General features: G+C 59.1%; 2 protein-coding genes and 1 long non-coding RNA gene across 4 annotated transcripts in view; 2 read left to right on the forward strand and 1 right to left on the reverse strand.

Annotated features, from left to right (window-relative positions):
- Positions 1–3,774, forward strand: part of AGAP3 (ArfGAP with GTPase domain, ankyrin repeat and PH domain 3) — a 109,112-nt gene extending 105,338 nt beyond the window's left edge. For both annotated transcript variants that reach the window (XM_027730489.2, XM_027730488.2), the window contains exons 15-18: positions 234–324; positions 683–905; positions 1,946–2,201; positions 2,457–3,774. In XM_027730489.2, the coding sequence (XP_027586290.1) occupies positions 234–324; positions 683–905; positions 1,946–2,201; positions 2,457–2,681 (795 nt within the window). In that variant the 3' untranslated portion in view covers positions 2,682–3,774. The remainder of the gene's footprint in view (positions 1–233; positions 325–682; positions 906–1,945; positions 2,202–2,456) is intronic.
- A 6,825-nt stretch (positions 3,775–10,599) lies between these two features.
- Positions 10,600–17,787, reverse strand: GBX1 (gastrulation brain homeobox 1). The gene is made up of 2 exons (XM_027730492.2): positions 17,244–17,787; positions 10,600–11,403 (listed from the first exon to the last, which is right to left on the reverse strand). Exons 1-2 carry the CDS (start codon positions 17,701–17,703, stop codon positions 10,880–10,882), a joined length of 984 nt encoding a protein of 327 aa, XP_027586293.2. The 5' UTR covers positions 17,704–17,787; the 3' UTR covers positions 10,600–10,879.
- A 1,874-nt stretch (positions 17,788–19,661) lies between these two features.
- On the forward strand, positions 19,662–20,921 carry LOC113992820. The gene is made up of 4 exons (XR_005566728.1): positions 19,662–19,729; positions 19,857–19,994; positions 20,289–20,680; positions 20,818–20,921. It is a non-coding gene; the product is annotated as an uncharacterized LOC113992820 (long non-coding RNA).
- Positions 20,922–25,100: the final 4,179 nt, after the last annotated feature.

Here is a 25,100-nt window from a genome sequence, read left to right on the forward strand (position 1 = left end):
GATGTGCTGTCCACTCCCTCCCTGGACAGCTCTGCCCTTTCTCCCTGCTGTGGTGCATGTCCCCTGCTCCTCCGGCACGCAGCTGGCCATGATCCGTGGTCCCTCCACACCCAGTTGTCTGAGTCCCTGTGCTGGACAACCCTCTGGGTTTCCCTGGACTGTGGTGCCGGCGGGCTTGGGGGGTGCAGGACGTGTGGCCTGCAGCGAAGGGGGTCTCGTGGGGTCTGTTCCAGGCTCGGCTGGGCAGCCAGGGCGACGCGCAGGCCATGCAGGCCGTCCGCACCGCGCGCGGGAACAGCTTCTGCGTGGACTGCGACGCTCCGAGTAAGAGACCCTGCACTGAGGGAGGGGCCCGCCCAGGATGGGAGGGGGCTCCAGCCACCCCAGCCACCCCCTCTCTCAGCCCAGAGAGACCTGCTCTGTGGGACTGTCCTGTCCTCTCCTGCCGTGGACCTCTGCCCCTCAGGGGTGGGGTACAGACCCGCCTGCCATGCTGGCCGGTGACCCCTCACTGGCCAGCCTGGGGCCCTGGACTCTCTGGCCCTACCTCTCCCATGGGCGCTGGGCTGGGAAGAGTTCTGGTGGGCAGGTGCCTGCAAATATGGGTCTTCTGAAGCACAGGAGACGAGCTGGTGAGTCTGTGCAGGTATTAACTCTCCCCCACTGATCCTGCTGCCCTCAGATCCCGACTGGGCCAGTCTGAACCTGGGTGCCCTCATGTGCATCGAGTGCTCCGGGATCCATCGCAACCTGGGCACCCACCTGTCCCGCGTGCGCTCCCTGGACCTGGACGACTGGCCTAGCGAGCTTCTCATGGTCATGACAGCCATCGGCAACGCCCTGGCCAACGCTGTCTGGGAGGGAATGGTGGAGGGGTACCCCAAGCCCACTCCTGAGAGCAGTAGGTAAGGGAGGTGGGGAACCCCAGGGGTGCTTCTTGGGCACCACACCAGAAGCATGGGGGCACCACGGGGATTTGGGAGCAGCCATCAAGACAGGATTCCTCAAGGTGTTCCAGTGTTGGGGGTCTTGCCTGCCCTTGAGGTACTGGCCATCCTCTCCCACCTTCCTGGTGGGTCAGTGAGGCTCCATGGTGGCCACGGCCGTGTGGTGCCTGAGGGAGCCGAGGCCGGCTGCAAAGCCGAAGGGGTTAACAGAGATGGCTTGGCAGCATCGTGTGGGTCTCTAGGGTCTGTCCCTTTCAGGCCCTTGTCTGTCCCTATCGGAGCCACTCTGCTGTCACTCATCCCAACAAGAGCCCATTCTGCAGCTTATCAGCGCTGCGCGCGGGTCAGGGGCCGGCGGCAGTGAGCATGCTCGGCGCGGGGCATTGATGGCTGCCCGCCAGATGCAGATGGATAGAATGGCAGCAGATAGCGGCGGGACGGCACACATCGATCCGCCGGCCCCGCGGCCCCGCCGGGACGGACGCGGACACAGCCTTTGTTTGCGCCGGGCGAGACGGCGGCGGCGATAAGGTGCCTCCCGTGGCACTGGGCTGGCGTGTGCAGCGCTAACCTTCTCCTGCCGCTGGCCACGGCCCACGCGCAGGCACGGGACAGGGACGGTCCCCGCGCTGCCACGGCACGGGCATGCAGGAGAGTGTGAGGGGCTCCAGACTGAAGAGACAGGCATGGGGTCTGGGTGTGGGGTGCTGGCACTTTACAAGCACGGACATAACCACACAGTGTCCATAGGGAGCTGTAAGGAAGTTCAGTGAGCCAAGCAGGTGTCAGGCAGGTGTCTGGATTGGGGTTACAGAGCCCTGGAGACAGCTTTGGGCACTGGGACACAGCAGGGGGTATGTAGGACATACCTGGGAGTGACAGACACTCACTGCTCACAAGGGTGTGTTTGGGTGACAGTGCTGGTACTCGTGTCCCTTCGCATGTGGGGCCCAGGCAGGTTGTCCCACCTGTGACAGTGACAGTGTCCTGTCTGGCAGGGAGGAGAAGGAGCGCTGGATCCGGGCTAAATATGAGCAGAAGCTCTTCCTGGCCCCACTGCCCCAGTCGGACATCCCTCTGGGGCAGCAGCTGCTGCGAGCTGTGGTGGAGGATGACCTGCGCCTTGTGGTGACACTGCTGGCCCATGGCACCAAGGAGGAAGTGAATGAGACATATGGGGACGGAGACGGGCGCACGGCGCTGCATCTCTCCTGTGCTATGGCCAATGTTGTCTTCACACAGCTGCTCATCTGGGTAAGACCTGCAGCCTCCACCGTGGCACTTCTGGTGCTATCCCAGTGCTTCCCCACCTCCCTGCTCCCAGGGCATGAGACACCTCTCACCCATCTTGCTGCTGTGGGTTCCCTCACGTGCCCACTGACACTACCCTGCCCGTGCTCCCAGCTCCCTCTCCTTACCCATCCCAGAGCCCCTCTGCTCCCTGCCACTCCCACGCCCATAGGCACATGGCACCCAGGTGCCGCTGATGGTTTCTTCTCTCCCACGCAGTACGGAGTGGACGTGAAGAGCCGGGACGCTCGGGGCCTGACCCCGCTGGCCTATGCCCGGCGAGCCGGCAGCCAGGAGTGCATCGACATCCTGCTGCAGCACGGCTGCCCCAGCGACAGCGCTGCCACGCTGACCCCCAGCCTGCCCCGCCGCAACGCCAACGCCAACAACAACGCCTGCGCCGCGGTGCCGGCCGAGCTCAGCACCAGCCCCAGCGCCGTCTAGCCCTGCCTGGGCCGTCCGCTCTCCGCACGGCCGCCCTCCAGCCCTGCCGGGGACCGGGGCCTCAGGAGCGGGACTGGGAGCAGCACAGCCGGGCCCCCGCAGTGCTTGCCCCCACCGGGACTCCCGTTCTGGCCAAGAGGAGGCCGGGAGCCAGCTGGGAGCCAGCATCCTGCTCCTCTGCGCCGGTTCCGGTGGACTTTCCCTGTGCAGCTGGTGAGACTGTGCAGACCCGGTGCTGTCAGCTTGCAGAGGGGTTCCTGCTTAGTCACTGGGGCGGCTCCAGTGTTCCCTGTTCTCATGACCGGTACATGGAGAGGGAGCCAGTTTCTCCTGCCCCCCACCAGGCACACCTGTAGATAAAAGCAGAGGCTGGGGGCAGTTCAGGGGTGTGGCCCCCGTGCACAGTGGTACTGGGGAGGGTGATGGCTGCACCCACTCTCCCAGACAGGTCAGTTTGGGCACTTCCCTCTTGCCCTCCCTCCTGTGTGTCAGCCTCGACACACAGCCCCCTGCAGGGGGGAGGTGGGGGGCAGCAGGAGGTGCATGTTTCTCTGCTGCACCCCCGTGCTCCTCTGCTTCTGGTTGGTGCAGGAGAGATGCACTCACTGGTACCGTGTGCTGATGCATGGGCGGCATCTCCCCTGCACAGCCCCTGGACAAAGATCTCCCCAGCCTTCCTGGTGACCTGGAGGGGGAAGAGGTAGTCACCCCAGGATCCCCAGCTGTGTCTGTCTGTCTGTAGAGTCACTGTCCTTCCAGGTTCAAGCTCCAAAGCCATACACAGTGTCTCCATCAGAGCCTCCCGCTGGCTCCCGCTGCTGCCCAGGCGGGGCTGGTCTCCGGCTGAGCAAGAGGAGAGGAGAGGAGAGGAGAGGAGCATCTCTCTGAATTGGGGCCAAGCCTGCAACTGAGTGCTGGAACCCCAAGGCTTTGGACGCTGCTGTGGAACGTCTCTGTCACTTGTGTATAAAATGTACATTGGAAATATTTATATGGACACTCTGTATATACGGTTTCTTTGCCATGAGTTGCCCTGTGTGTGTCATCTGCAGCCAAGGAGATAAAGGCCAATAAAGCAACCCACCTCCTGCCAGGCCAGCCTCTCAGTGTACTGCCTTTGGGGCCTCTGGTGCAGCCCTGGAGTCTAGTGGCTCTCCAGCCTAGGCTGACCAGCAGTCAGCCCCTTCTCCTCCAGCTTGGGCACTGGTAACAGCAGTTACTGTCCCTGTGCCACATCAGGCCCCTGGGACATGGCAGAGTGCTGGGGTGGGGAGGGGAGATGTGCCAACCCTGGGCGCTGAGGGACAACGCCAGGACATGGCCCCGGGGGGATGCACAGCTCTGGTGGGACTGGAGACGGGCACAGCAGAGGGGTGTGCCAGGCAGGGCATGCTGGGCCCATCTAGTCCCTGTGCACAGGACAGTTGAGTGTGAAGCTGGGGTGGGGGGAGGCAAAGATGGGCAGGGAGTGATGAGCTGTGCTGACGTGTGAGGAGCCTGGGTGCTTTGCTATGGCTACACAAGACTGGGGGTCATCCAGTTCCAAGGCACAAGCAGCCCCAAGCAGTGAAGGGAGTCTGCACTACCACCAGCCCTGACCCCACCTGCTTCTCCCAGCTGTGGGCAGAGCAAGGCCCCCGTGCTGCCAGTTCCCTGCTGGCTTCACCCCAGGCCGCAACACAAAAAGCAGCTCGGGGCTCATGTGTCTCCTTGTGCTGTGCCGTGGTCCGGGCTCTGCTGGGCCTTGGTCCCCAAGCCTGGGTAGTGGTGTTGCAAGGAAGGGAGGTGCGAGGACACCCCACCTGCCACAGGTACCCCTCAGCTGTCCCCACCAAACCCCTGCTGTGGCCCGTGCCACTCCCACGGCAGAGGGCTGCCCCGCTGGGGGCTGCAGAGAGTGGCCCCAGCCCCTTCATCAGCCCCCTCCCCTCCTTGCTGTGTGCTGGCTCTGTGTACCCATGTCTCCATCCTCATCCCTGCGCTGGTCCTGGTCCCTGTCTGCCCCCTGCACCCGTGTCACCCCTCATTCCCATCCCCTCACGGTGCCCGTGGGTGCCCCCTCACCGGCCCCAGCCCCAGCCCAGTGCTGGGTTTGGTTAATTTCCTGGCGACTGCATTAGCGGGAATGGAAGCTGAGGGACGGCAGCTCCTCTGGGGCCCATTAATCATCCCCCTCAGACAAGCTGCCTTGATTACAAGTGGCAAGAAATTCATTAGGGCTGCGGCTCTGACAACTTTTATCTGCGCGGCTGGATCTGACTCATTAGGCAGCCAAATTAAAGCCATGATGGGCCCTGATGAAATTCACTGCTTGTTTATCTTGTGCGATCTGATACATCTGCCCATACATCATCTCCCGTGCGGGATCCCACCCAGCCCAGCCCTGGCGCCTCCCTTCCCATCCCAGCCCTGCCCCAAATCCTGGGTGCCCAGCCTGGACCCAGCTCTGGAGCCAATGTGGGCTGGGGGCTCCCAGCAGACCCCTCTCCTGCCCCCCTGCTCTACCTGTGGCATCGGGGCTGGGGTCGGGGTTGGGGGCAGTGGCTGTGCCAACCTGAAGCTGTGTGAGGGCAGCCCTGGAATCACAGAATCATACAATACCCTGAGTTGGAAAGGACTCACAAGGTTCATTGAAGTCCAAGGCTTGGGGCCACATGGCCCTGAGCAGCCACATGGCCCACACAGTGCCCATGGAGGGTCCAGCCTCCTCAGGGTGTCCCCAGCCCTGGCCAGGTCCTGCCAGCAGTGGCACCACTCCATGCCCTGCTGCTACTCACGTCTTGCAAACAGGTGCTGGGGATTCAAGGGGTGCTTCTCCTCTGCCACCAGCTTTCCACAGGCTCTGACATGGTCCCATGAGCTAAAAGAAAAGTCTGCACCTGGTAGTGGGGCCAGATCCCAGCAGCAGCAGCATTTGGGACCTGCCTTGCCCCAGCCCAGGGTTACTCCAATGTTGGAGCACATCTGGGTGCCAAGGTGGCCAAGGTGGCTTCTCACAGTCCCAGGTCAGGACAGGCTGAGGGACGAGCTGCATATCCCTGTTCAGGGGCAGACGTGTATGTCCATGTTTAGGGACAGGAGCCGTTTGTCCGTGTTTAGGGACAGGATCTGTGTGTCCATGTTCACAGGCAGGAGTCATGTGTCCATGTCCAGGGGCAAGAGCTGTGTGTCCATGTTCAGGAGTAGGACTATGTCTGCGTTCAAGCTGATGCCAGGGAGGGCACAGGCTCTGCTCTACACCACAGGACCGTGCCAGGGCAGCGGCACAGCAGGACTGTCCCTGCGTGACGCAGCCCCAAGCAGCAGGGTGACCACAGCAGCTGCGTGACAGCACTATGAGGACCCTGCCACAGGCATCCAGCAGCACTCACCCTGTGGAGCCAAGGCAGTGGCTGCAGCAGGGGCTGTGTGAGTGCCACAGGGCAGGAGCCAGGGATGCAGACTTGTGCCGTGAGCACATCCACGGTGTGTAGCCTCAGGCTGGAAACCGGCTGTGCCACAGCGCTTCTCAGAGAGCCTGCAGAGCCAGGACAAGCCCCATGGGGCACAATTCACAAACAAAGCCCCACGGGCTCTCTCCCAGCCCCAACTGAGGTGCCACAACTTCCTGGGGGTCTGTAGGTGGGCAGCAGCAGGGCATGGGGCAGCACTGCCCAACCCTGAGGCAGCTGGGACCACACGCTGGGCACACACAGAGGTGCTTTCACAAGAGATGGCCAGAGCAGAGATCCTGCACCTCTGTGTGTCCAGTCAGCCCTGCCTCTGGGACAGGGAGTGACACAAGTGTGGCACAGTGTCCCAGCTCCCTTGGCCTGTTCTCACCAAGGTATGGCACCAGCACACTCCACTACAGCACCTGCACCCTGTGCCCACGCACGGGTACCTGCCTTGCCAGTGGGTGCAGACAGGCACAGCACTGGGCCTCACAAAGCCCTGTGGAGATCCATCCAGCCTGGCAGGTGAGGATACTGCACAAGCTGGCAGGCTGTGCCAGGTCCAGCATAGGTGGCAAGTGGGACCCCCCAACTTGGGAAGGGTTTTATGGCCCTGGTGAGCTGGGGGTCAGCTCTGCAACCTCGCAAAGAACTTCACAGCATCCAGTGAGCAGCAGCACAGTAGAATGTGGTGGCAGTCTCTCTCTCTCTCCTCCCCATCCCCAGTTCCAATATGCCCTTGGTAAGTTCTTTCAGATCTTGGTCGTTTTCCTTTGGCACTGAAGCTGCACCTACCAGGGGTTTGCACTGTGTTGCTGAGGCCATCCTGACCAGACTCGCTCCTGAATCTCCTCTGCAGCTGCACCCAGAACTCTGAGCCACTCTGGACCAGTCTGCAAAGGAATTGGGGGGTGGTCAGGAGGAGCTCATGACCCTTCCCATGTGCCAGCCAGCAAGAGATTATTTCTCTCCTGCTCATGTGCAGCTACTGGGGAGCTGCTCTGTGAGTCATCATCAGGTCAACCAAGCACCTGAGCTAGTCCTGGAGCTGCTGGCTAATGTAGAGCACCAGCACCGTGTTGTGGGCCATCACATCTTCATACAAGTCCCTTATCAGGGAATGTCGAGAACCAACTTTGTTGCACTGAATGAATAAACAGCCTGTGGGATGCAATCTCTGCTCCTTTCCCAGTTCTTTAAGAACTACTGTCCAGGTAGATGGCTGGGCAGGTTTGGGTAGGGAAAATTCCCTTGTTAAGTGCTGAAACTGCCTTCCTGAGGGCAAAATAAGTCTTGTTTGTATGAATGTGTGTAAAAACATATATAGAAGTAAATGCATGTCCATGGATATACACATCTCTGTGTGTCTGCATCTGTATCTTATTACTATGCGTGGGTGGGTGGGTGTGTACACATGCACATACATGTTCAGTGTGTGTGTTTGGGTACCCACATGACAGTTACTCCCCCTATCAGTTCCTATCCCAGGACACAGGAAACAGGCAGAAGCTGGTAGATGTGAAATTCCAAATAGATACAGGGGTAAAACCATACTAGGATGGTGGTTGGACATTGGCATAGGGGCCCAAAGAGGAGGGATTGCCCATCCCTGAAGATCCTGGAAGTCAGATGGACAAGTTCCTCTAATGAGGACCGGCTTTGAGCACGTGTTGGAGCAGAGACCTCCCGAGGTCCCACCCAGCTGTGCAGGGTCACACAGGGTTACTCTTTACTGCCCAGTTTTTCATTGTGGCCCTCTTCCTTCCACCCACCCCAGCCTGACTCAACATGCAGAGCTCCAGCTCGTGGGGACCCCTGCAGCTCTCCCGTTTGGGGAGGGGCTGCAGCTCTCGGTGCAGGGAGTGCAGCGCTGTCAGTGGGGTGTGCAGTGCAGGCAGGGCCGTGCCCCATGCTCACTGTGAAGGGCAAGCAGCGCTGTGCACCACACTCACCGTGCCTTACTCTCCACTGTGCAGGAGGCACCAGAGCCGTCGCAGTGCTCCAGGTTCACGGGGAGCTCTGCTCTGCTCTGCATGGTGCCAGGAGCACTCTGCTGCTCTGCAGCTCTCTCCAGCAGCACTGGTGACAGCATGAGTCTGTCACCTACAGTAGCACCAGACCGAGCAGCACCTCTGCAGCTCTTGTGGGGATTTTAACATGGCTGTTAAAGGGTGGCAGTGTTTATGGGCTCTGGGACTAGTCTAATGCAACAACAAAAAAGCGCCAAAACCCAAATAACTTCCAAGCAGCTGAAAGCTCCAGGTCTTGGATCCATCTCAGTGGCAGCTGATGGATGAGCGTGCAGAGGAGCAGGGATGCTCTGTACATGGAGTTCAGGTGGGCAATGGCCTGCACGGTGTGGGGGGGTGGGTTAAGGACACAATAAACTCTTGCTGTCACTGGGGCAGGACTTATCAAACTAGCGTCATCCAGAAATGCTCAGGGAGAGTAAGGGAGTTCTTCAACCCTAAAATAAAACTTAACTCCTTTCTTTGTCGCTGCCCTGCCCCTGGAGCTGTGGACACTTTCCGGAGTGTTGTGATTAACATGCACTGCTGTGCCGTGCTTGGCTGCAGTGACACAGACCCCTCATGTGGACACATTTGTAGTGGCAGAGCCCTGCTTGTAGCTGCAGAATGGCTTTACCCTCCCCTCCCATCCCACCTGGCCAGAGGTGTGTGCGCCAGTTGATGTGCAGGAGCTGCTGGAGTCACTGCAAATGGCTGTGTCCCCTTTGCAGCTGTGTAGCCCAGGTAAGTTCAGTCTCTGTCTCAGACCAACCCCCACGTGGGGAGGGAGAAGTGGGGAATACCTGAGCTGGGGTTCTCAGGTGCAGGCAGCTCTATCCCAGCATGTTGAAAAGGGAGCTGGCAGTTTTCCTGAGGGCAGGGCAGTGGGGGCTGCCAGAGGACATTTATCTCCCCTGATCCAGAGCAAATGCCAGCAGATGTTGGAACCTGAGCAGGCCAAACCCATGCTGGGAATGCTGTGAGCAACACCAGGCCAGGCAGTTCCAGGTTGGTGGTGCAGGGACAGAGACAGAAGGTGTCCTGTGGTGGAAGTCAGCTGTGCTCAAAACTGTCTTGGGACCTGCAGCAAACATCTCTGTGGAAAGAGGCACCCACCAAGGCCATCCAGGAGCATGGCTTTGTTCGAACAGTTGCTCTGCTCTCAGCTGCCCCCACACAGGCCAGCTGGAGCCAGTGGCTGACAGGCAGGGACAGTCACCCCTAATGCTCTGAGGTGCCAGGCTGCTGCAGGACGGCTCAGTGGTACAGGCTGAGCATGGGCTCCACACTCCAGGTGAACAGAACGTACCTGCCAAAGAGGGAAGGGCCATGGGGAGGGAGCACTTCCTCCTCCTGGCAGCACTGTGCCCCAGCCCTTGCTGTGGCATCAGGGAGGGCACCCAGGAAGATGAAGTCGGCTCTGGCTCTCAGAGATGTTTCCTGCTCTCCCAGGCTGTGTCTCCCAGGGAAGGTGACAATGGCCAGCTGGACCCCGTTTGACCCAAACTCCCCACCAAACCCTGGAGCAATTGGAGCCCCAGCAGCACCTTGGAGAGAGCCTTTTCCCTGTCCGGGAACATCTGGTGGAATTGCAATGGGTGTTGCTATCACAGCACACGTGCAGGAGCTCCTTTGCCCCGTGGACTCGCTGATGTTCATCAAACCAGGGCAGAGACTCCCATGGCTGGACACCTGGGGAGTGGTGGAACCACACGGCCCTTGTGCTGTTGACTTGGTGTGCAGCTGTGCCCCATGTCAACTGGATCTTCATAGGGTTCTGGGATCGGGCTCAGTGTCTGAGATTGCTGGTGGCAGAAGCAGCATCTCATGTGGTAGCTCTCAAGAGCAGAGAATTCCACCCTGGCTGGCTGGGATGTGTGAGCCCCTTTCATTGTTGCTCCCGCCCCTGGGCCTGGGTGCTAGGGAAGCAGCTGTCCCAGATCAGGGTAGGACCCGCAGCCGTGTTAGGAATCTGGGGCTCTGCACACCTTCCCCCACCCCGGGGTGAGCTGCGGAGGCGACCCCGACCCAGTCCCGGCCCCAGCCCCGGCCGCGGCCCCACCGGCGGGAAGGCGGACCTAGAGATGCTCCCGGGCGCTTTCCGGCCCTTCCTCTCCCCTTCCCCCTCCTGTGTCTCGGTACTGGCACTGCACTGGGTGCGATAAAGCCCTCAAGGCCACCGCTGCTCCCCTCAGAGCCGCCGGCTCCGTGGGCCCCGGTACCGACGCTGGCCGAGGGACCGGTGAGCCCCGGAGCTTCCCGCCCTCGCCGGCCGCCCTCCCAGGCCTCCGCGGCCGCCCCTCGGGGTCGGCCCGCTGTCCGTGTTCCTGCCCCTGTTCCTTTCCCTTTCCCTGCCCATGTCGCCCGTCCCTGTCCCTGTTCCCGTCCCTCTCCCTTCTCCGCCTCCCTTCTCCGCCCCCGTGGGGCCGGGGCCGCGGGCCCGCATCCCTGCAGCGAGGAAGAACGTGGCCTCGCTCCATAGAAAATAATTTATTGAAATCACAGCTATACATGGGCGGGCGCCCAAGGCAGCGCGGCCCCGGCCCGGCTCGGCCCAGCCCGGCCTGGCTCAGCCCGGCGCGGCGGGCGGGGGGCCCAGCGGCAGGGCAGCCGCACTCCCCACGGCACGGACAGACGGACACGCTGCCGTATGTACAGAGTTTACACGGAATAAATAAGGGACATGTACAGAGGAGTGGGAGCGGGCGCCCAGGCCCCCCGGCGCCCGCCCCGGGGTCCGGGAGCCCCGCCGGGCTCAAGGCCGGGCACCCTGCTCGATCTGCTGGTGCTGGCTGCGCACGGCGAAGCGGTTGACGTGCACCGGGATGGGCACCACGATCTTGGGGTTGCGGACGGGCTCTCCCGAGCGGTTGCTGACGTTGCCGGCCTTGATGCGTTTCCACTTGGCGCGGCGGTTTTGGAACCAGATCTTCACCTGCACCTCGCTCAGCTTCAGGGCGTGCGCGATCTGCGAGCGCTCCGTCAGGCTCAGGTACTTCTTGCAGTGGAACTCCTTCTCCAGCTCCAGCAGCTGCTCGCTGGTGAAGGCCGTGCGGCGCCGGCGGCTCTTCCCGGCCCCGGAGCCCGGCGGGGGCTGCTCGGCGGCGGGGCCGCCTTTGCCCTTGCCCTTAGCGCCCAGCGCGGTGCTGGCGGCCGCCCCGTCCAGGAAGGGCTCCTCCTCACTCTCGCCCGCCGAGCTCTCCTCCTCCCGCTCGCTACACGGCGTCGCCGCCGACTTCACCTCCAGCTTCTCCTCGTCCGAGCTGTACGCCTTTCCGTCTGCGGGGCACACAGCGTCAGCGCCCGCCGGCTCGGCCCCCGCCCCGCCCCGTCCCTCCGCGCCCGGAGCCCCCGCAGCCGCGGGGGAGGCCTCCTCCCGCTCCCTCGGCGGGCGGCTGCAGCTGCTCCCGCAGCCCCGGACCCCTCCATCACCGCGTCCCGCAGCCCCGGGGAGGCCGAAGCGACGGTCCCAGCCCCAGCAGCAGCCCCGCACCGGGCTCTGCCGCGGGCAGCGCCAGCCACTCCAGTCCAGGACCCCAATGCCCTGCTCCCCGCAGCCTGCTCGGCTCCGAGGGGCAGCACCCACAGACCCGGCGGGCACGCTGGGGTCTGACCTCCCCAGCAGCTGCCCCATCCCCATCCCACAGCCCAGCCGTAGCAGCACAACGGTCTTGGTCCAGCAGAGCATGTTACAACCCTTCAAGGGCTTGTCCGGACCTCCACATTGGAAAGAACCTTGCCCCTCAGGTCAGCCCTCCCTGTCTCTTCTCACTGCACCACACCATTGATTCTGTTCAGCAAGAAGCCAGCCAAGAGGAGCTAAAGGACTGTCCAGAGTATCCAGAGCCAACAAACTTCCTTACTCTACAGGACGTGGGGTGTCCCACTGCTGGCTCTCCCTCCTTAATCCCAGGACCCACCAGTGGCTCTCTGTGCAGCCAGGGAACGACGGGCTGAGAAAGCTGATGCTCACGGCTCAGCTTCCCCCAGCAATGTGCAGAGGGGCAGGACAGAGCCTGCCAACATCACACAAGAGACAGCACCTCGTCCCAGGCCACTGGACAGGACGCAGTGCTTAGACCACTGCGGACACCTCTCCTATGCTGTGAGGATATTGATAAAGTACAAGGGTATGAATGTTCTCCTCGCAAGCTTCTTCTGTCCCAAATTCTGCTGACTGAATGATTAAACAGCCATGGAGCAAGGGAGGACATGGTGGGAGATGGGGGAGGAAAGAGGTCTGGAAGGTGGTCACTTCCATGGTAGAAGGGCTCAAACAAAGTGAGAAGATGTCCCCAGTCACAGCCAGGGGTCATGAAGGGAGGACCCACAGCTACGCACAAACAAGTGAGGAGGCTTTTCTGTCATGCTGAGACTAGAGGAGACGGGAAAATTCTTCAAGTCTGACCCAAGAGCATGAATCACTGCCGGAAGGAGCCAGTTCTGAAGCACTCCCACTCAATATAAGCCAACATGCAGAAGAAGAAGCAGCAGCTCTTCAAACTTCTAAGCAGTGTCCAGGTACTGGCACATGCAACCCAGGCCACTGGATCTCTGGCCACCTCACCTCACCTCAGTGGGAAAGGCAGAACAGACCTCAGAAGCCTGACAGGGCAGGGTTCAAATACACAAACAGCTACTGCAAGAGATTATTTGAGCCCTGAAGACATTGCTGGGAGTCTGGTGACGGTGTGAGAGCCCCCATTTCCCTTGTCAGTCCTGCAGCAAGTCTGTGGCTTCCTGAGAGCAGGTGGCCAGTTTTGGAGATCTGGATTCATCTGCCTGCTCCTACTGCTTTGTATAGTGGGAAGAACAACTTGATCTCTGTCCTGCTGCAGAAGAACAGTGACCTCTTTCTTCCTGAGGGTTGGGGATGGGGATGAAGACACCTCCCATATGCATAGTGGATACGGACCCAGAGAATCCGTGCTGGCCAGGCTGAGGATTAGGAGCAGGTGGCAAGGAGCATTTTGGCTGCAGGCACTCTGCTGAAGAAAAGGAGAGCTTTCACTTCTGTGTACCACCTCCACCCTGTGGAGCACGGGGCCTGACAAAGTAAGAGAGCTCTTATGAGGAAATCATTGTCTTCCCCAAGAACTCTCATAGGTCCTGCCCTGGCACTGCAATTCCCCAGGGATGGAGGATGGCATCCCAGCAGCCACACCAGCAAACAGTGCTGATGAGGCAGGTTGCTCCTGTCAGCCCAGGCTGTGCCCAGGAGACTGAAAGAAGGTTGAGCTTCCACTGCAACATGACAATTTGTAAAACAGGTGCTATGTCTGGATACTCTCTTCTTAACTGGACCCCAAATTTTGAACAGTCTCTAGCACTCTCACATTTGTGTCTTATAAAAGGGCTGGGTTTGCAGTAAGGAAGTTGGAACTATTTGACGACAGAATCTAAACCAGATGTTTTCACAAAGAAAATTGGTATATTGGTTTGTTAGTCACCTACTGTGTCCCCAGCGAGGAAGGAACGGAGACAGAGGATCCCACACATAGTGTAGGGGGTGTACACTGAGACTTCCAAGGCCTTTGAACAGGAAATGAAATTGTCATGAAGCAAAGCATCGTGAAAAATCAACAAGAAGCAGTAGATGAAGAATAGAGCTGACCCTCTGGTTTGCTCTTCACAAAGTCCCAGCTGTTCATTGATCCTAGGAAAGACGTTGAAGAGGGCCTGAAGGAGGTCACAAAAATGCTCTGAGCTGGAGCACCTCTGCTATGAGGACAGGCTGACAGGGGTTGTTCTCTCTGGAGAAGAGAAGGCTCCAGGGAGACGTTATTGCAGCCTTTCTGTACTTAAAGGGGACAAAAGACACAGAGAGGCTTTTAACAGGTCCTGTTGCAATAGGACAAGGGGTTTGACGGTTTTGAACTCAAAGAGGGTTGATTTAGATGAGATATAAAGAAGAAATATTTCACAGTGAGTGTGGTGAAACGCTGGCCCAGGTTGCCCAGACAAGTGGTGGATGCCACATCCCCTGCAACGTTCGAGGTCAGGTCAGACAGGGCTCTGAGCAACCTGATCTAGTTGAAGATTTCCCTGCCCATGGTCTTTAAAGGCCCCTGCCAACCCAAAACATTCTGTGGTGCTGTGATTATGGATGTGGAAAGCATGGTGAGAAGAGTTGGGTGTTGCAGGAGACAGAGCTATTCAAACAGGATCAGGGAAACCTGGATCAGGAATTGGTGTTGTGACAGCCAGAAGAGCCTCGTGTTGGTAAGCATGCAAGGAAACAACAGAAACTCCTCCTGCCCCCAACTGAATGTGCAGTCACTACATCAACCCAAGAGAGGGTCTCAGACCACAGCCTAGATCTCAGAGGAGACCTGCACAGCTCAGGAACAAACCTGCTCTCAGGAGAGCTGTGGAGAGCTGGGTGTTGAGTACCCTTATCCCAGGGGTCATGCTCTTTGTTGCAGCTGTAGTAACAAACCAGACTCCAAGCTTTGCTGCTTCTCACCACCAGTTTCCCTACATGTCTCTACCCACTCAAGAAGGGTGGCAACAACTGGAGGCGAGTTTGAAACCTAGAGGACGCAGAGAGAGGCCCTAAAATAGGGCATTGACCTCTGGCTGATCTGGCAAGCAACTGATCTTGTGTTCATAGACACCTGCAATGGAGATACTAACAGAGCCCAGGGACAGAAGTATAAGTGTGGGTATAAGTCAGTTGATGTCAGTAAAACAGACAAAAGGAGGCATTTATTCTTTACATGGTTCTTCTACAGATAAGAGATCTCTGGGACACCTTGGTTTGGGATGTGGCTGATGCCAGGGTTATCATTCCTTTCTGGTGGACTCCAGGGGAGATTAAATAAAGTCACAGAAAACAAATTGGTCGAAGTTTACTAAATATACAGAAACAACAACTGTCTCAAGAAGCCCCTGATGCAGATGGTTGGATATGAGGAAAGTGTCATTTTAGAATTGAGCATTGCACAGATTGTGCTCTCTTGCTCTTGCCTGGACAATTGCTTTTGGCCAGGGCCACAGACAGGATGTGAGCACAAACTGCATTATAGATGGTTTTTGATGACTCCTTTTGACACAAATCATCTTTCTCTTCCCTAATATTGGAAAAAGCCCACAGCAATCTGAGATGGTTAGTAAAACAGACCCTACTGTCCATCTCTGGTACAGTCAGGAGAAATATTAAGTATAGGAGAAGGTGGCCACATTTGGCCAGACAAATCCTCTTGGATCTGGGCAGAGCAGCCCACAGAGTTGGGTCCACGTGGGCACATGCCTATGCAGAAAGACAAGCATCCTTCATGGCTCCGGAGCAAGCACAGTGCTCAGAGGCAGCAGGGAATGAGCTGGTAATAAGACATCTTCCTTTCCATATGAGCCAGTTGCAACCAGAGAAGTCTTAGAGGTAGAATTTCTTGGATTCAGAAGTGGCCACTCTCTGGGACAGTTTGTCTGAGTCTCTTGGGGGGAGGGAACATGTTGGGCTCAGCTACGGAGGAGCCACAGAGGGACATCAAGCACAATGCAGTTCATCTGCCCACAGACTGGAAAGATGAAGTCGTATGGACAGGTGGTTTTGGCCAGGGCAGCGCTGCCCTCGAGGAGACTTTCACAATAAAAATGAGATCGCATTGGGTTTTTAACGCAGCATGGAGGCTGGGGAGCACCAGATGTGCACCAATGCCCTAATAACCCACAAAGGCAATGGGGAGGCAGAATGCCGCCATTGTCCTATGTGAGGGGTGAGGTTCAAGGGGTACCTGAGCGAGGAAAATGCTCTTCTGAGGGAGGAACCAGGCAGGGCAAGGGAGATACCTGAGCTTATCCAGGAGAGACTAAAAAGAGGATGGAGAACAAGCAGCCGAGCAGTGCGAGAAGCAGCAGAGACTTTGCAGCATGCAACCATGCCAAGAAGCCTGTGAGACAAAGGTGGATCTCAGGAGTGGTCAGGACAGGCCACGCCAGAGAAGCAGCAGCTGGCTTGTCTGGGTCTCGCCGCAGGGACCCCTCACGCCCCACGCTGCAGGAGCCGAGGGGGAAGAGCCGAGCGCTGGACCCGTCTGAGAAATACGGAGCAACAAGTCCCCGAGGCCGGTGGAGGCGCACTCGGGGAGCGGCCGCAGCGCACAAAGGTGAGGACCCCGATGGGAGCTGCCCCCAGCTGCAGCGGGGGGTCCCGGGAGCAGCGCTGCCGCCTGCCCGCGACGTCGGGCTGAGCCGGTGCCGACGCGGCGCGGCGGGCAGAGCAGCGGGCACGGCAGCGGGCAGAGCAGCGGGCAGAGCAGCGGGCAGAGCAGCGGGCACGGCAGCGGGCACGGCAGCGGGCACGGCGGCCGGGACGGAAGGGAGCGCGGCTGCGGGGGCCGCCTCGGCGCGGGACCTGCCCCGCCACCGCCCCCGCGGGGCGGGCTCGGAGGGCACTCGGAGCGCCGGTAGCCGCAACACGGCGACGCCGGGAGGTACCGGCCCCGAACGCGGCATCGTGCTGGGGACGAGGGGCAGCCTCGCGCCGGGCCGAGCGGGACCGGGTCCCGAACGGGGACCGGGATGAGGATCGGGACGGGCGGGGAGGGCTGCGGGCCGCCCTGCGGGCCGGGCCGCGCCGCGCCCCGTCGCCTTCCGCCTCGCTCGCCCCGGGCCGGGTGCCAGGACCTCGGAGAGCTCCGCGCCGCCGGCCCGGCCGCGGCTCCGGGCCGCTCCGCTCCGGTCCTGCCGGGCGGCCCATGGCACGCCGTGGCAGCCCCTCCGACCGGCCGCGCTCCCCCCACTCCTGCGCCACGGCCCGGCCGAGGCGAGTGGAGTCCGCAAAAGCTGCGGGCGCTGCGGAGCCGGCCCCGGACGGCAGAGAACTGTCCCTGTCCTCCCGTCTCGGCCCGACGGGACGGACAGGGAGCGCAGCCGCGGGCAGGTCCAGCCGCCGAGGCCGTAGCGACCCCGCCGTCCTGCCCGCTGCGCCCCGGCCCCCAGCGCCCACGGCTCCGTGGCTCCCGTCCCGGCGAGCTCGGGCTCTGCGGGGCCGCCATCCCCAGGAGCCGCCGGCGCGGCGGGGAGAGACCGGTCAGGGTCCTCTCGGGGCTGCGGGGGTCCGGGAGAGGCGGGCCGGCCGCTCTCCGCCGGGCGGGGCGGGCCCGCGTCACTCTTACCTGCCAGGCCGGGGAAGGGGTCCGGAAAGTGCAGCGGCGGCTCGGGCGGCCCCTTGTCGCGGCCCGGGGGCAGCTCCTCCGCCTCCAGGCCCTCGGCGCCTCGCCGGCAGCCAGCGTCGGGGGTGGCGCGCGGCGGGGGCAGCTCCTGGGGCGGGTAGAAGCCGTCGGGGGGCTCGGAGAAGCTGGGCAGGGCGGTGGTGAGCGCCACCATGGAGGGCACGGCCTGGCCCAGGCTGGCGCAGAAGGTGTTGGTGAGGCGGCCGGCGAAGGAGGCGAGCGGGGCCAGCGGCGGCAGCCCCGACTGCAGCGGGGCGTGGGACAGTGCCTGCGGCAGCACCAGCGGCCGGTACGGCATGAACATGGGGTACCCGGTGTAGAGCAGGTGCCCGGAGCGCGGCGGCGGCGTCCCGATGAGCGAATCGATGGAGAAGGCGGTCCCCTGGCCGCCGGGTCTCTGCATGGCGAGCGGGCGCCGCCGGCTCAACCGGCACCAACTTTCCGGCGAGCTCGGGCCGCCGCCAACTCGCCGCGATCCCGCCGCCGCCCCCGGGCCCCGCCGCCGCCGCGGCCCCGGCCCGCGCCCGCCGCCTCCGGTGGGCTCCGGCGCCCAGCGAGAGCTGCCGCCCGTCCGCCCGCTCGCTGTCTCGGCGCGGCGGAGTGAGGCGCGCTCGGAGCCGCCCGCCCGCCCCGCCGCGGGGGGGCCGGGCCGGGCCGGCGAGGGGAGGGGGAGGAGGGAGGGGAGGCGGGCGGGGGTGTCGCCCTCTGCTCTCATCCATCTTCCGCACATCACGGTCGAGTTCCTCCTTCAGCGCCCGCTCCGCCGGGGCAAAGCGCCCCGCTCCCCCGGCGCGGCCGGCCCCTGGGAAGGCACCTCCCCCTCCCGCCTCATCAGCTGTTATTAATGGTGATTGATGATTAGCAATTGCGGGGCCAGCACAAGGGTGCTTTTGTGGGGACGGGACGGGGCCGCGCCGCTCGGCACAGCCCTCCCCGGGATCACGGACGGGGCGAGCCGGCCCCGCAATCGGCCCGGGCCGGGCCAGCGCTCTCGGCGGCCGAGCCCGAAGGGAGCGGTCCGGGGACGGCGGCGATGGGCGGGCTCCAGGGCCCCGACGGACTGGCCCTGGCCAGGTACTGGCCCCGTCGCGCTGCGGCCGTGCCGTGCCGTGCCCGCAGACCGCCCCGCAGACCCGCGGGGCCCGCCCCGGCCAGGGCCCGGACTGCCCCTTTCCCGGCCCAGGAGTCTCTGTGGGCTCGGAGCGGGATCTCCGTGAGACCGGCGGGCTCGGGCGCCGCGGGGCCAGGGGAGACCGCGGGACCGCCCGCAGACGCACTCGGGCCGTGGTGGGAACGGAGAGGGCTGAAATCCGAAAAGGGGCCCCCCGTCCCCCCTTGTTGCTCCCCAGAGGCCCCGGCGCCGCGCCCCGCGGGGTGGTCCCGGTGCTCGGCACGGCGGGCAGGAGCGGGCATGCGGCGCGGAGCCCCGGCGGCGCGGGGTCGGGGGCGGATGTCCCGGCCCTGGCGCTCCCCCGGCCCCCGCTGAGCAGCACAGAGCCCGGGGCTCGACCCCCCGCACTCCGAGTGCCACACGCGTCCCCCGGGTGGCGGCCGGTGGCCCTGGTGTGCATCGCTCCGTCTGCAGAGCAAGCGAGACCCGTGTGAGCTGAAAGCTCCTGAGCTGCGGCGGGAGCTCTGCGGCTCCGCTACGCTCTGTGTGTTCGGGGAACATCGCCTGCCCCTTGTGGGGAGTCTCCACGCTAAAGCAGAGGACTTCTCCCCCCAGCTCAACATTTAGGTTGTGCTCCTGTCTACAGGGAGCTGCTCACGGGGCCTGCAATATGCTGAGCATCAGGCAAACTAAAGCCCTGCTTCAGAAAAGCGTCGAGATTGCTACGTAAAGCACTTGGACGCTGAGAAATGCCACAGCTGAAGTCGTGTCTGTGCGCACTCTGTATTTTCAGTGGCACAGTGACATGCCAGACCTCCGTCTCTCACCTAGGGGTATTCCTCTTTTCAGGCCCCCTGTGTTTTCCTGCCTGCGCTCCCCCTTTGACCAGGGATGCAGTACCTCTGGCTGCTTAGCTACCCAGGCTCCCTGGTGGCATTACTATCTGTATGAACACATGGATTTCTAAACCATCACCTTCTGCTCTGTCCCTGAGGAGATCTGGAACACCACTTTGCTGCAGCCTTGAAGCACATGTTTTGTGTGGGACATGAAAGCCCAGCCATGGAGCTGGACACTTGGATCCTGTGTGGAGTGTGTAAGTTAGGCAAAGTGGGTCTACCGGGTACTCAGCCTTCCTCCACTAAACAGGCACAGTCTGACTCCCCAGGGTCCAGCTATGACATCACAGAGCCTCCTTTTTCTTTCCTGTCTTTTGTGCCTTTCTCTGTGGCACATCCTTGCAGTCCCAAGGAAATATCCCTCTGCAGTGAGAACTGCCCTGCCCCCAGCCAGGGAAACAAGTGTGGAAAAGCCAATGGTAAAATAATCATCCAAACTCAAATACTGAATCCTAAAATTGAGGCCCACTGGATCCCTGTCACCACTGATGCAAACATCTCCCACCCTTGGATCACTAAGGGAGAGAGAGATGCCTGTGTTTGCAGGTCATCAACCAGTCAGTCCCTAGTCCAGGATGAGGGCCCAGATTCCAGGCTGGGAAGGAAGCTGGCAGTGAGGAGCATTTGGATGGATCCCACCATAGGGATCAGTTGTGATACAAAGGACATGGTCCAGGTCTGCAGGTCAGCATCCGTATTCTGTCTGTCCTTGGCCCAGCTCTCCTGGCATGTTTGTGGGAAAGGGACCTTTGGGTTGGAGTCATCTTCATGCACACAGTTTGGGTCCATTCCCTGCTATCACTACACCATGGAGAAAGGGAAAGAACAGCCATGCGTTACTGGATCTCATGACTGCGCCTAAAGAGGCCCAAATCCAGGCTATGCAAACAGCTTCCTGACTCCTGAGCAATGGAAATTTGATCATTTGCTCAATGAACCTTTCCTACGTAACCTTCAACCCACACCTCACACCCTCAGATAGGTTAGCAAGATATTTGAGAGCAACAGGAAACTGCTCTACTCTGTGACCTTGCTGGGAAGCTGAATGAGCTGGGGCGACGTGTCTCCCACGAGGGAGGATGGTGGCCTGTGCCGACAGCAGCAGGTCCTGCCTGAAGCCTGGAGCACAAGCTCCATACTGACTTCTACACATCAGTGTCTGGCACCCAGTAAGTCCCTACTTGTGTCTCCAAGACAGCTTCTGCTTACCTCATCATACACTTGCATTACCTGCAGCCCCTGTCTCCCTTCAAACATTCAATCTCTGTTCCATGCTGGGAGCAGCAAGGAAAGACTGCTTCCAGAGGGGTGGGAAGCCAGGCAGCAAGGGCTTGAAGTCCACAGGGTGAAGTCCACAGGACCTGAGGAAGGTGAGCAGAGCAGATCTGATGACAGACAGATGCACCATTTGAGTAAGCCCTCATTCCAGAGGGCTGAACCCCCATGAGGGGCGAATGTACTCAGGGTCCAACAGCTTACTCCACTCTGGTTTACTTTGTCTCATCAGACTTTGTAGTAAAGAACAAAAGAAACTCATACGCCAAATCATGAAGCCAAGATTCAGATAAGGAAAGGTTGAAGGACTGCAGAAAAAATTAAAAAGTTGCAAAATAGAGCAAAGATTGTGCTGCTGTATTCCAAGGTGTACATGGAACGGGACAGGGCTCCCACATTCACCATCCTTGCAGGGTGAGCCAACTCAGAGTGAGGGTCCAGGTTGCACATGATAACTCTGTTACTCTTTGGACCTCCACAGGTTTTCCCAGTTTCTGTAACTTCTGTCTAATCTTCCACAGCTTCTTGCTGTCTAGTGAAATGCAGTTTCCATAGCTTCCACTTGAGGCTCAGACCTCCACTGCTCAGTTTGCTCCCTGGACATCTCTCCCTCTCCACACACCTTCCCTGCAGGAAGTCCCTCACTTCTGGTTTATCAGGCTCCATCCCTCCCTTGCAAAGAGCCAGTGCATTCCCTTAATGTGCCTTAATATACACCATCCAACATGCCAGGTACAGCAGAAATATTAATTGTGTGTGCAATTGTAAAGCCCCTGGTCTCATTGCACTCTCAGCTGTTGACAGAGACCTCTCAGGACCTCACTGGGTACATTATCAGACATTAGGCTAAAAAAGAGTCTCAGGGACACACCTACTCTCTCCTTCTGTTTTGAGGTTGCTGGGTCATGCCTTGTGTTTTCAGCCTCAACCTGGTTCTGAGTCTCACCAGGCTGGGATCCAAATTCAAGTCCAGTTTCTGCCAGCAGTGCCTTCAGCAATCACAGACCAGCCTGGCCTATCTCATCCTCCATCATGCCACTGCCTCTGTCCTCACTCTGCCTTTGCTTTCAATCCCTCTTCTCTGGTTTCTGCATTAGAACTGCTGAAGCTTTTTCCTCCTCCTCCTCTTTGTCGTTCCTTGCTGCAGACACATGATCATGGATGAGTCCATTTGCCTGTTTTTCAGGAGTCAGTAGGCAAGACTGGAAAGTGTCCTGCTCAACACTTGACACTTGGGACACAGTGTCTGTGCTGAAGACCGTGCATGACCTGTCTGGCTAGCACAGTGGATCTGCTCTGACTGCAATCTGCTCAGCATCGGCTTCTTAGGAGAAAACCATCAGCCTCTAAAAATGTCCTTGCTTGGAACACAAAAGGGGGATTCTCAGAGGCTGGTAATTTGGGAAAAGTTGATCCTAGGCTACTGGGCAGAAAAAGAACCATCTGGGCCAGCTCTCCTCTCTGAGGTGAGGAGTCTAGAGTGTATTCCTGGAGCACCGGCTGTTGGCCAGGTAGAGGCCAATTAATTTTTGCTGTATCTGTAATGGGAAAAGTTCTGAGACAGACACAGAGCATGGCAACCACAACTGCTACAGTTAAAGTGTAATGACTGACTGGCAAATGAAAGCAGGTCTTCCTAATGGAAACTGCTATGCAGCCTTAACTTTATGCCTCTACCTGCTCCACTTACGATCTCTGCATGGAATCTAGCACAACAGGACTAAATCTAGTCACAGCCTCGAGGCATTCCTGCAATATAGCTGCTAAACATATTAAAAGCAAGCGTAACGTTGCAAAATTATTTACTCAAAGTATGGGAAATCTAGAGATTAGTCTGGCTATGGCCATGGTGCTGTTTGACTGAAGCTGGGCTCCTGCCAGGCACAGACTCTGCTATTGGATGTGCCCATGACATGGTCCATCAGACCCTGCAGCCACACACAGCCTGGGGTGGGCAAGAGCTCACAGGCAAGGAGCACCCAGGAGGCCCCAGGTGGCCTCTGCAAACATAGTCCCACAGGCTTTCCCTGACTGCAGAGCTGCCCCATGTGCTTCCATCTTCAGCTTCCGACAGCAAAACCTGTCACAGTCATCTGCAGTGGCTGTGGAAACCTGCACTCAGACCTGGGGAACGCATTTCAGAAGCAGACCTGGCAGAGCCATAGCTGGAGCAGTAAGAACCCAGGATCTTCATTAGCAGCAGCAAGAGCAGTCCCAGGTGGATGGGTTTGCTGTTGACAAGATCTCAGAGGAGAAATTTTTGTTCCTGTAGTCTTGGGCAAAGCAGGATCCTTTGACATATCTCTTTAAGGATTATTCTGCTTAGGAGAGCCAAGCCCTCCCTCCGTCCTGGGTTTGGATCCTGCTCTGGGAAAGCGATATTAGCCAAACTCTTCAGATAATTTATGGGGCTGCTAAGGCACCAGACTGGTACCTCTTGCACTTTTAGCCTGGAAGCAGCTCTCTCCTAGTGCACTGCTCTGCCCCAGTAATTACTTGAGCAGAGTGCTCTGGATCCTTTAGTTCAGAAGACATCCATCATCTGCAGGTCACTATATGGACATGTCTCATAGCTCTGACAGAACTAAAGAGCCTATGAGCAAGCCTGATATTTTCAGAGTGCAGGATGCAGGACTCAGAGCAAAAGGGGTTATGCAGCACCATCCACAATACAGGCTGGCACATGACTAATGCTGTCTTCAGCTGGGAACATGGTCCAGTCCCTGGCACCACTGGAAACATCTTGGCTCTATTGTCTTTGTGCCCTCCCTTCAGGCACTTATCCACACTGATGAGATCCCCTGGAGCTTTCTCTTCTCCAGGCGGAAGAGTTCCAGCTCCTTCAGCCTTTCCTTGTAGGAGAGGTGCTCGGGTAATTTTTCTGTATTTAGATATTGCTATTTTGTCACCACTCAAGCCTCTCCAGCTTCAGGTCCTTGAGGCACTTTTTGTTGGGCATTTCCTTGTCTTCTGACCATTTTTGATGTCCTCTGCTCTCACTGCAAAGTTATATCAAACCTGCTTTTGCTGATTTACACTAAAGTTGCTTTTGCTGACACCTTTGCTGGTAATTCCTTAAGCGACCTGAACCACTCACTCACAGCAAGCGGCTGCAGGGGGCAAGGATGGACAGCCCAGAGAGCACCCTTGTGCCAAAGGGGTCTGCTCCCCGGGATTCACCTGCAGAACATGTCCCCGTGCTCACCTCAGGGCCGTCAGCATCTGCTGCAGCACCTCTGGATGGAAAAAGAAGCGGAGGAAGCATTTGGAGTCACGCTCCCAAGGGGGAAGGACCAGAAGCCCTTGGCACTGGGAGAGCTGCTGTTGGGCCAAGCAAGCCCCCAGTGTGAGCCCAGCAGAGCTCTGCACAGGGCTGATCAGAGGGGCAGTGTTGCTGTCAGGGGTCACAGCCTGCGATGAACACTGAGGTTCCTACTGCCCTGAGCCAGGGCACTTGGTGGCTCCCCATGGGGGATCACAGCCAGGGTCGTGGGGCAGCCCCTGAGGTGCTCGTGTGCTGGGGAGAGGATGGGGTTTGCCTTTGAGCGTCACATCCAGCCCTGAGGTCCTTTGGAACTCCCAACCACCGCCCATCCCGCGGGGTGAAACACCATCATCACTGCCAAACAACTGAGATCTCAAAGCTAAAGCTCGTGAGAGAAATGGAGTAAGAGCAAATATTTAAGCAACACTATAAATGCAGCATCACCATTTATTCCAGAATGTCTTTCTCAGAAAGCAGTACAGGCAGCAGATTCAGAGCTCAAAGCTGACAGAACCAGTACAAACCAGTGGGGCCAAAATGAAGGAAACTAAGGGGAAGTCAGAGGTGTCAATGAGGTGTCAATGGAGTGAGCAGCGTTGGGAAGGGAAACTGGGGCTCGTTATCCTGGGCCGAACACAGTCCTGGCAGTGACAGCACAGTGCAGAGGAACGACAAGACTGTGGTTCATAGATCTGTAATTAATCAGTCTGATCTCTTTGGGACTGGGCTGACCACCGTGCAGGATGAACCCTGCTCTGGGCTAGGGCAAAGCCTACAGTGATTTTTAAAAAAGCTAGAGATGAGAAATCTACATCCACCATGACAAGCTGTTCTAAGATGCAATTAACTAGAAGATTAATTGCACTTGCTATTAAAAATGTGTTTCATTTCTAATTCTAATTTCTGTGTTTGCCCAGCTCCAATTTCCAGCCACTGGGTCTAATTTTACCTCCAAGTGCCACTCAGAAAGCCTGGCAGTGCTGAATGGACGCTGCAGGGAGGTTTGGCAAGGCACAGCAGGGTCCAGCAGCAGGTGGCAGGAGGTGATGGAGGGTCCCTCAGTTCTCCATGGGAGTGGGATCCTAGCCCCTCCCACCCTGTGAACCTGGCACTGGAGAACAGGAGCCCACAGTTGCACACAGGACTCCAAGGAGCAACCATGGTGTGCCCAACCCCAACCCCTCTGCAGCTCCTGCTGCCAAGGAGTCACTGCAGCCCATCACCCACCCACGGTGCTCCTCTGAACCTCT

The sequence above is a fragment of the Pipra filicauda genome, unplaced genomic scaffold, assembly GCF_003945595.2.
Source record: "Pipra filicauda isolate LSUMZ 115617 unplaced genomic scaffold, ASM394559v2 scaffold78_size3787270_pilon, whole genome shotgun sequence".
Classification (NCBI taxonomy): Eukaryota; Metazoa; Chordata; class Aves; order Passeriformes; family Pipridae; genus Pipra; species Pipra filicauda.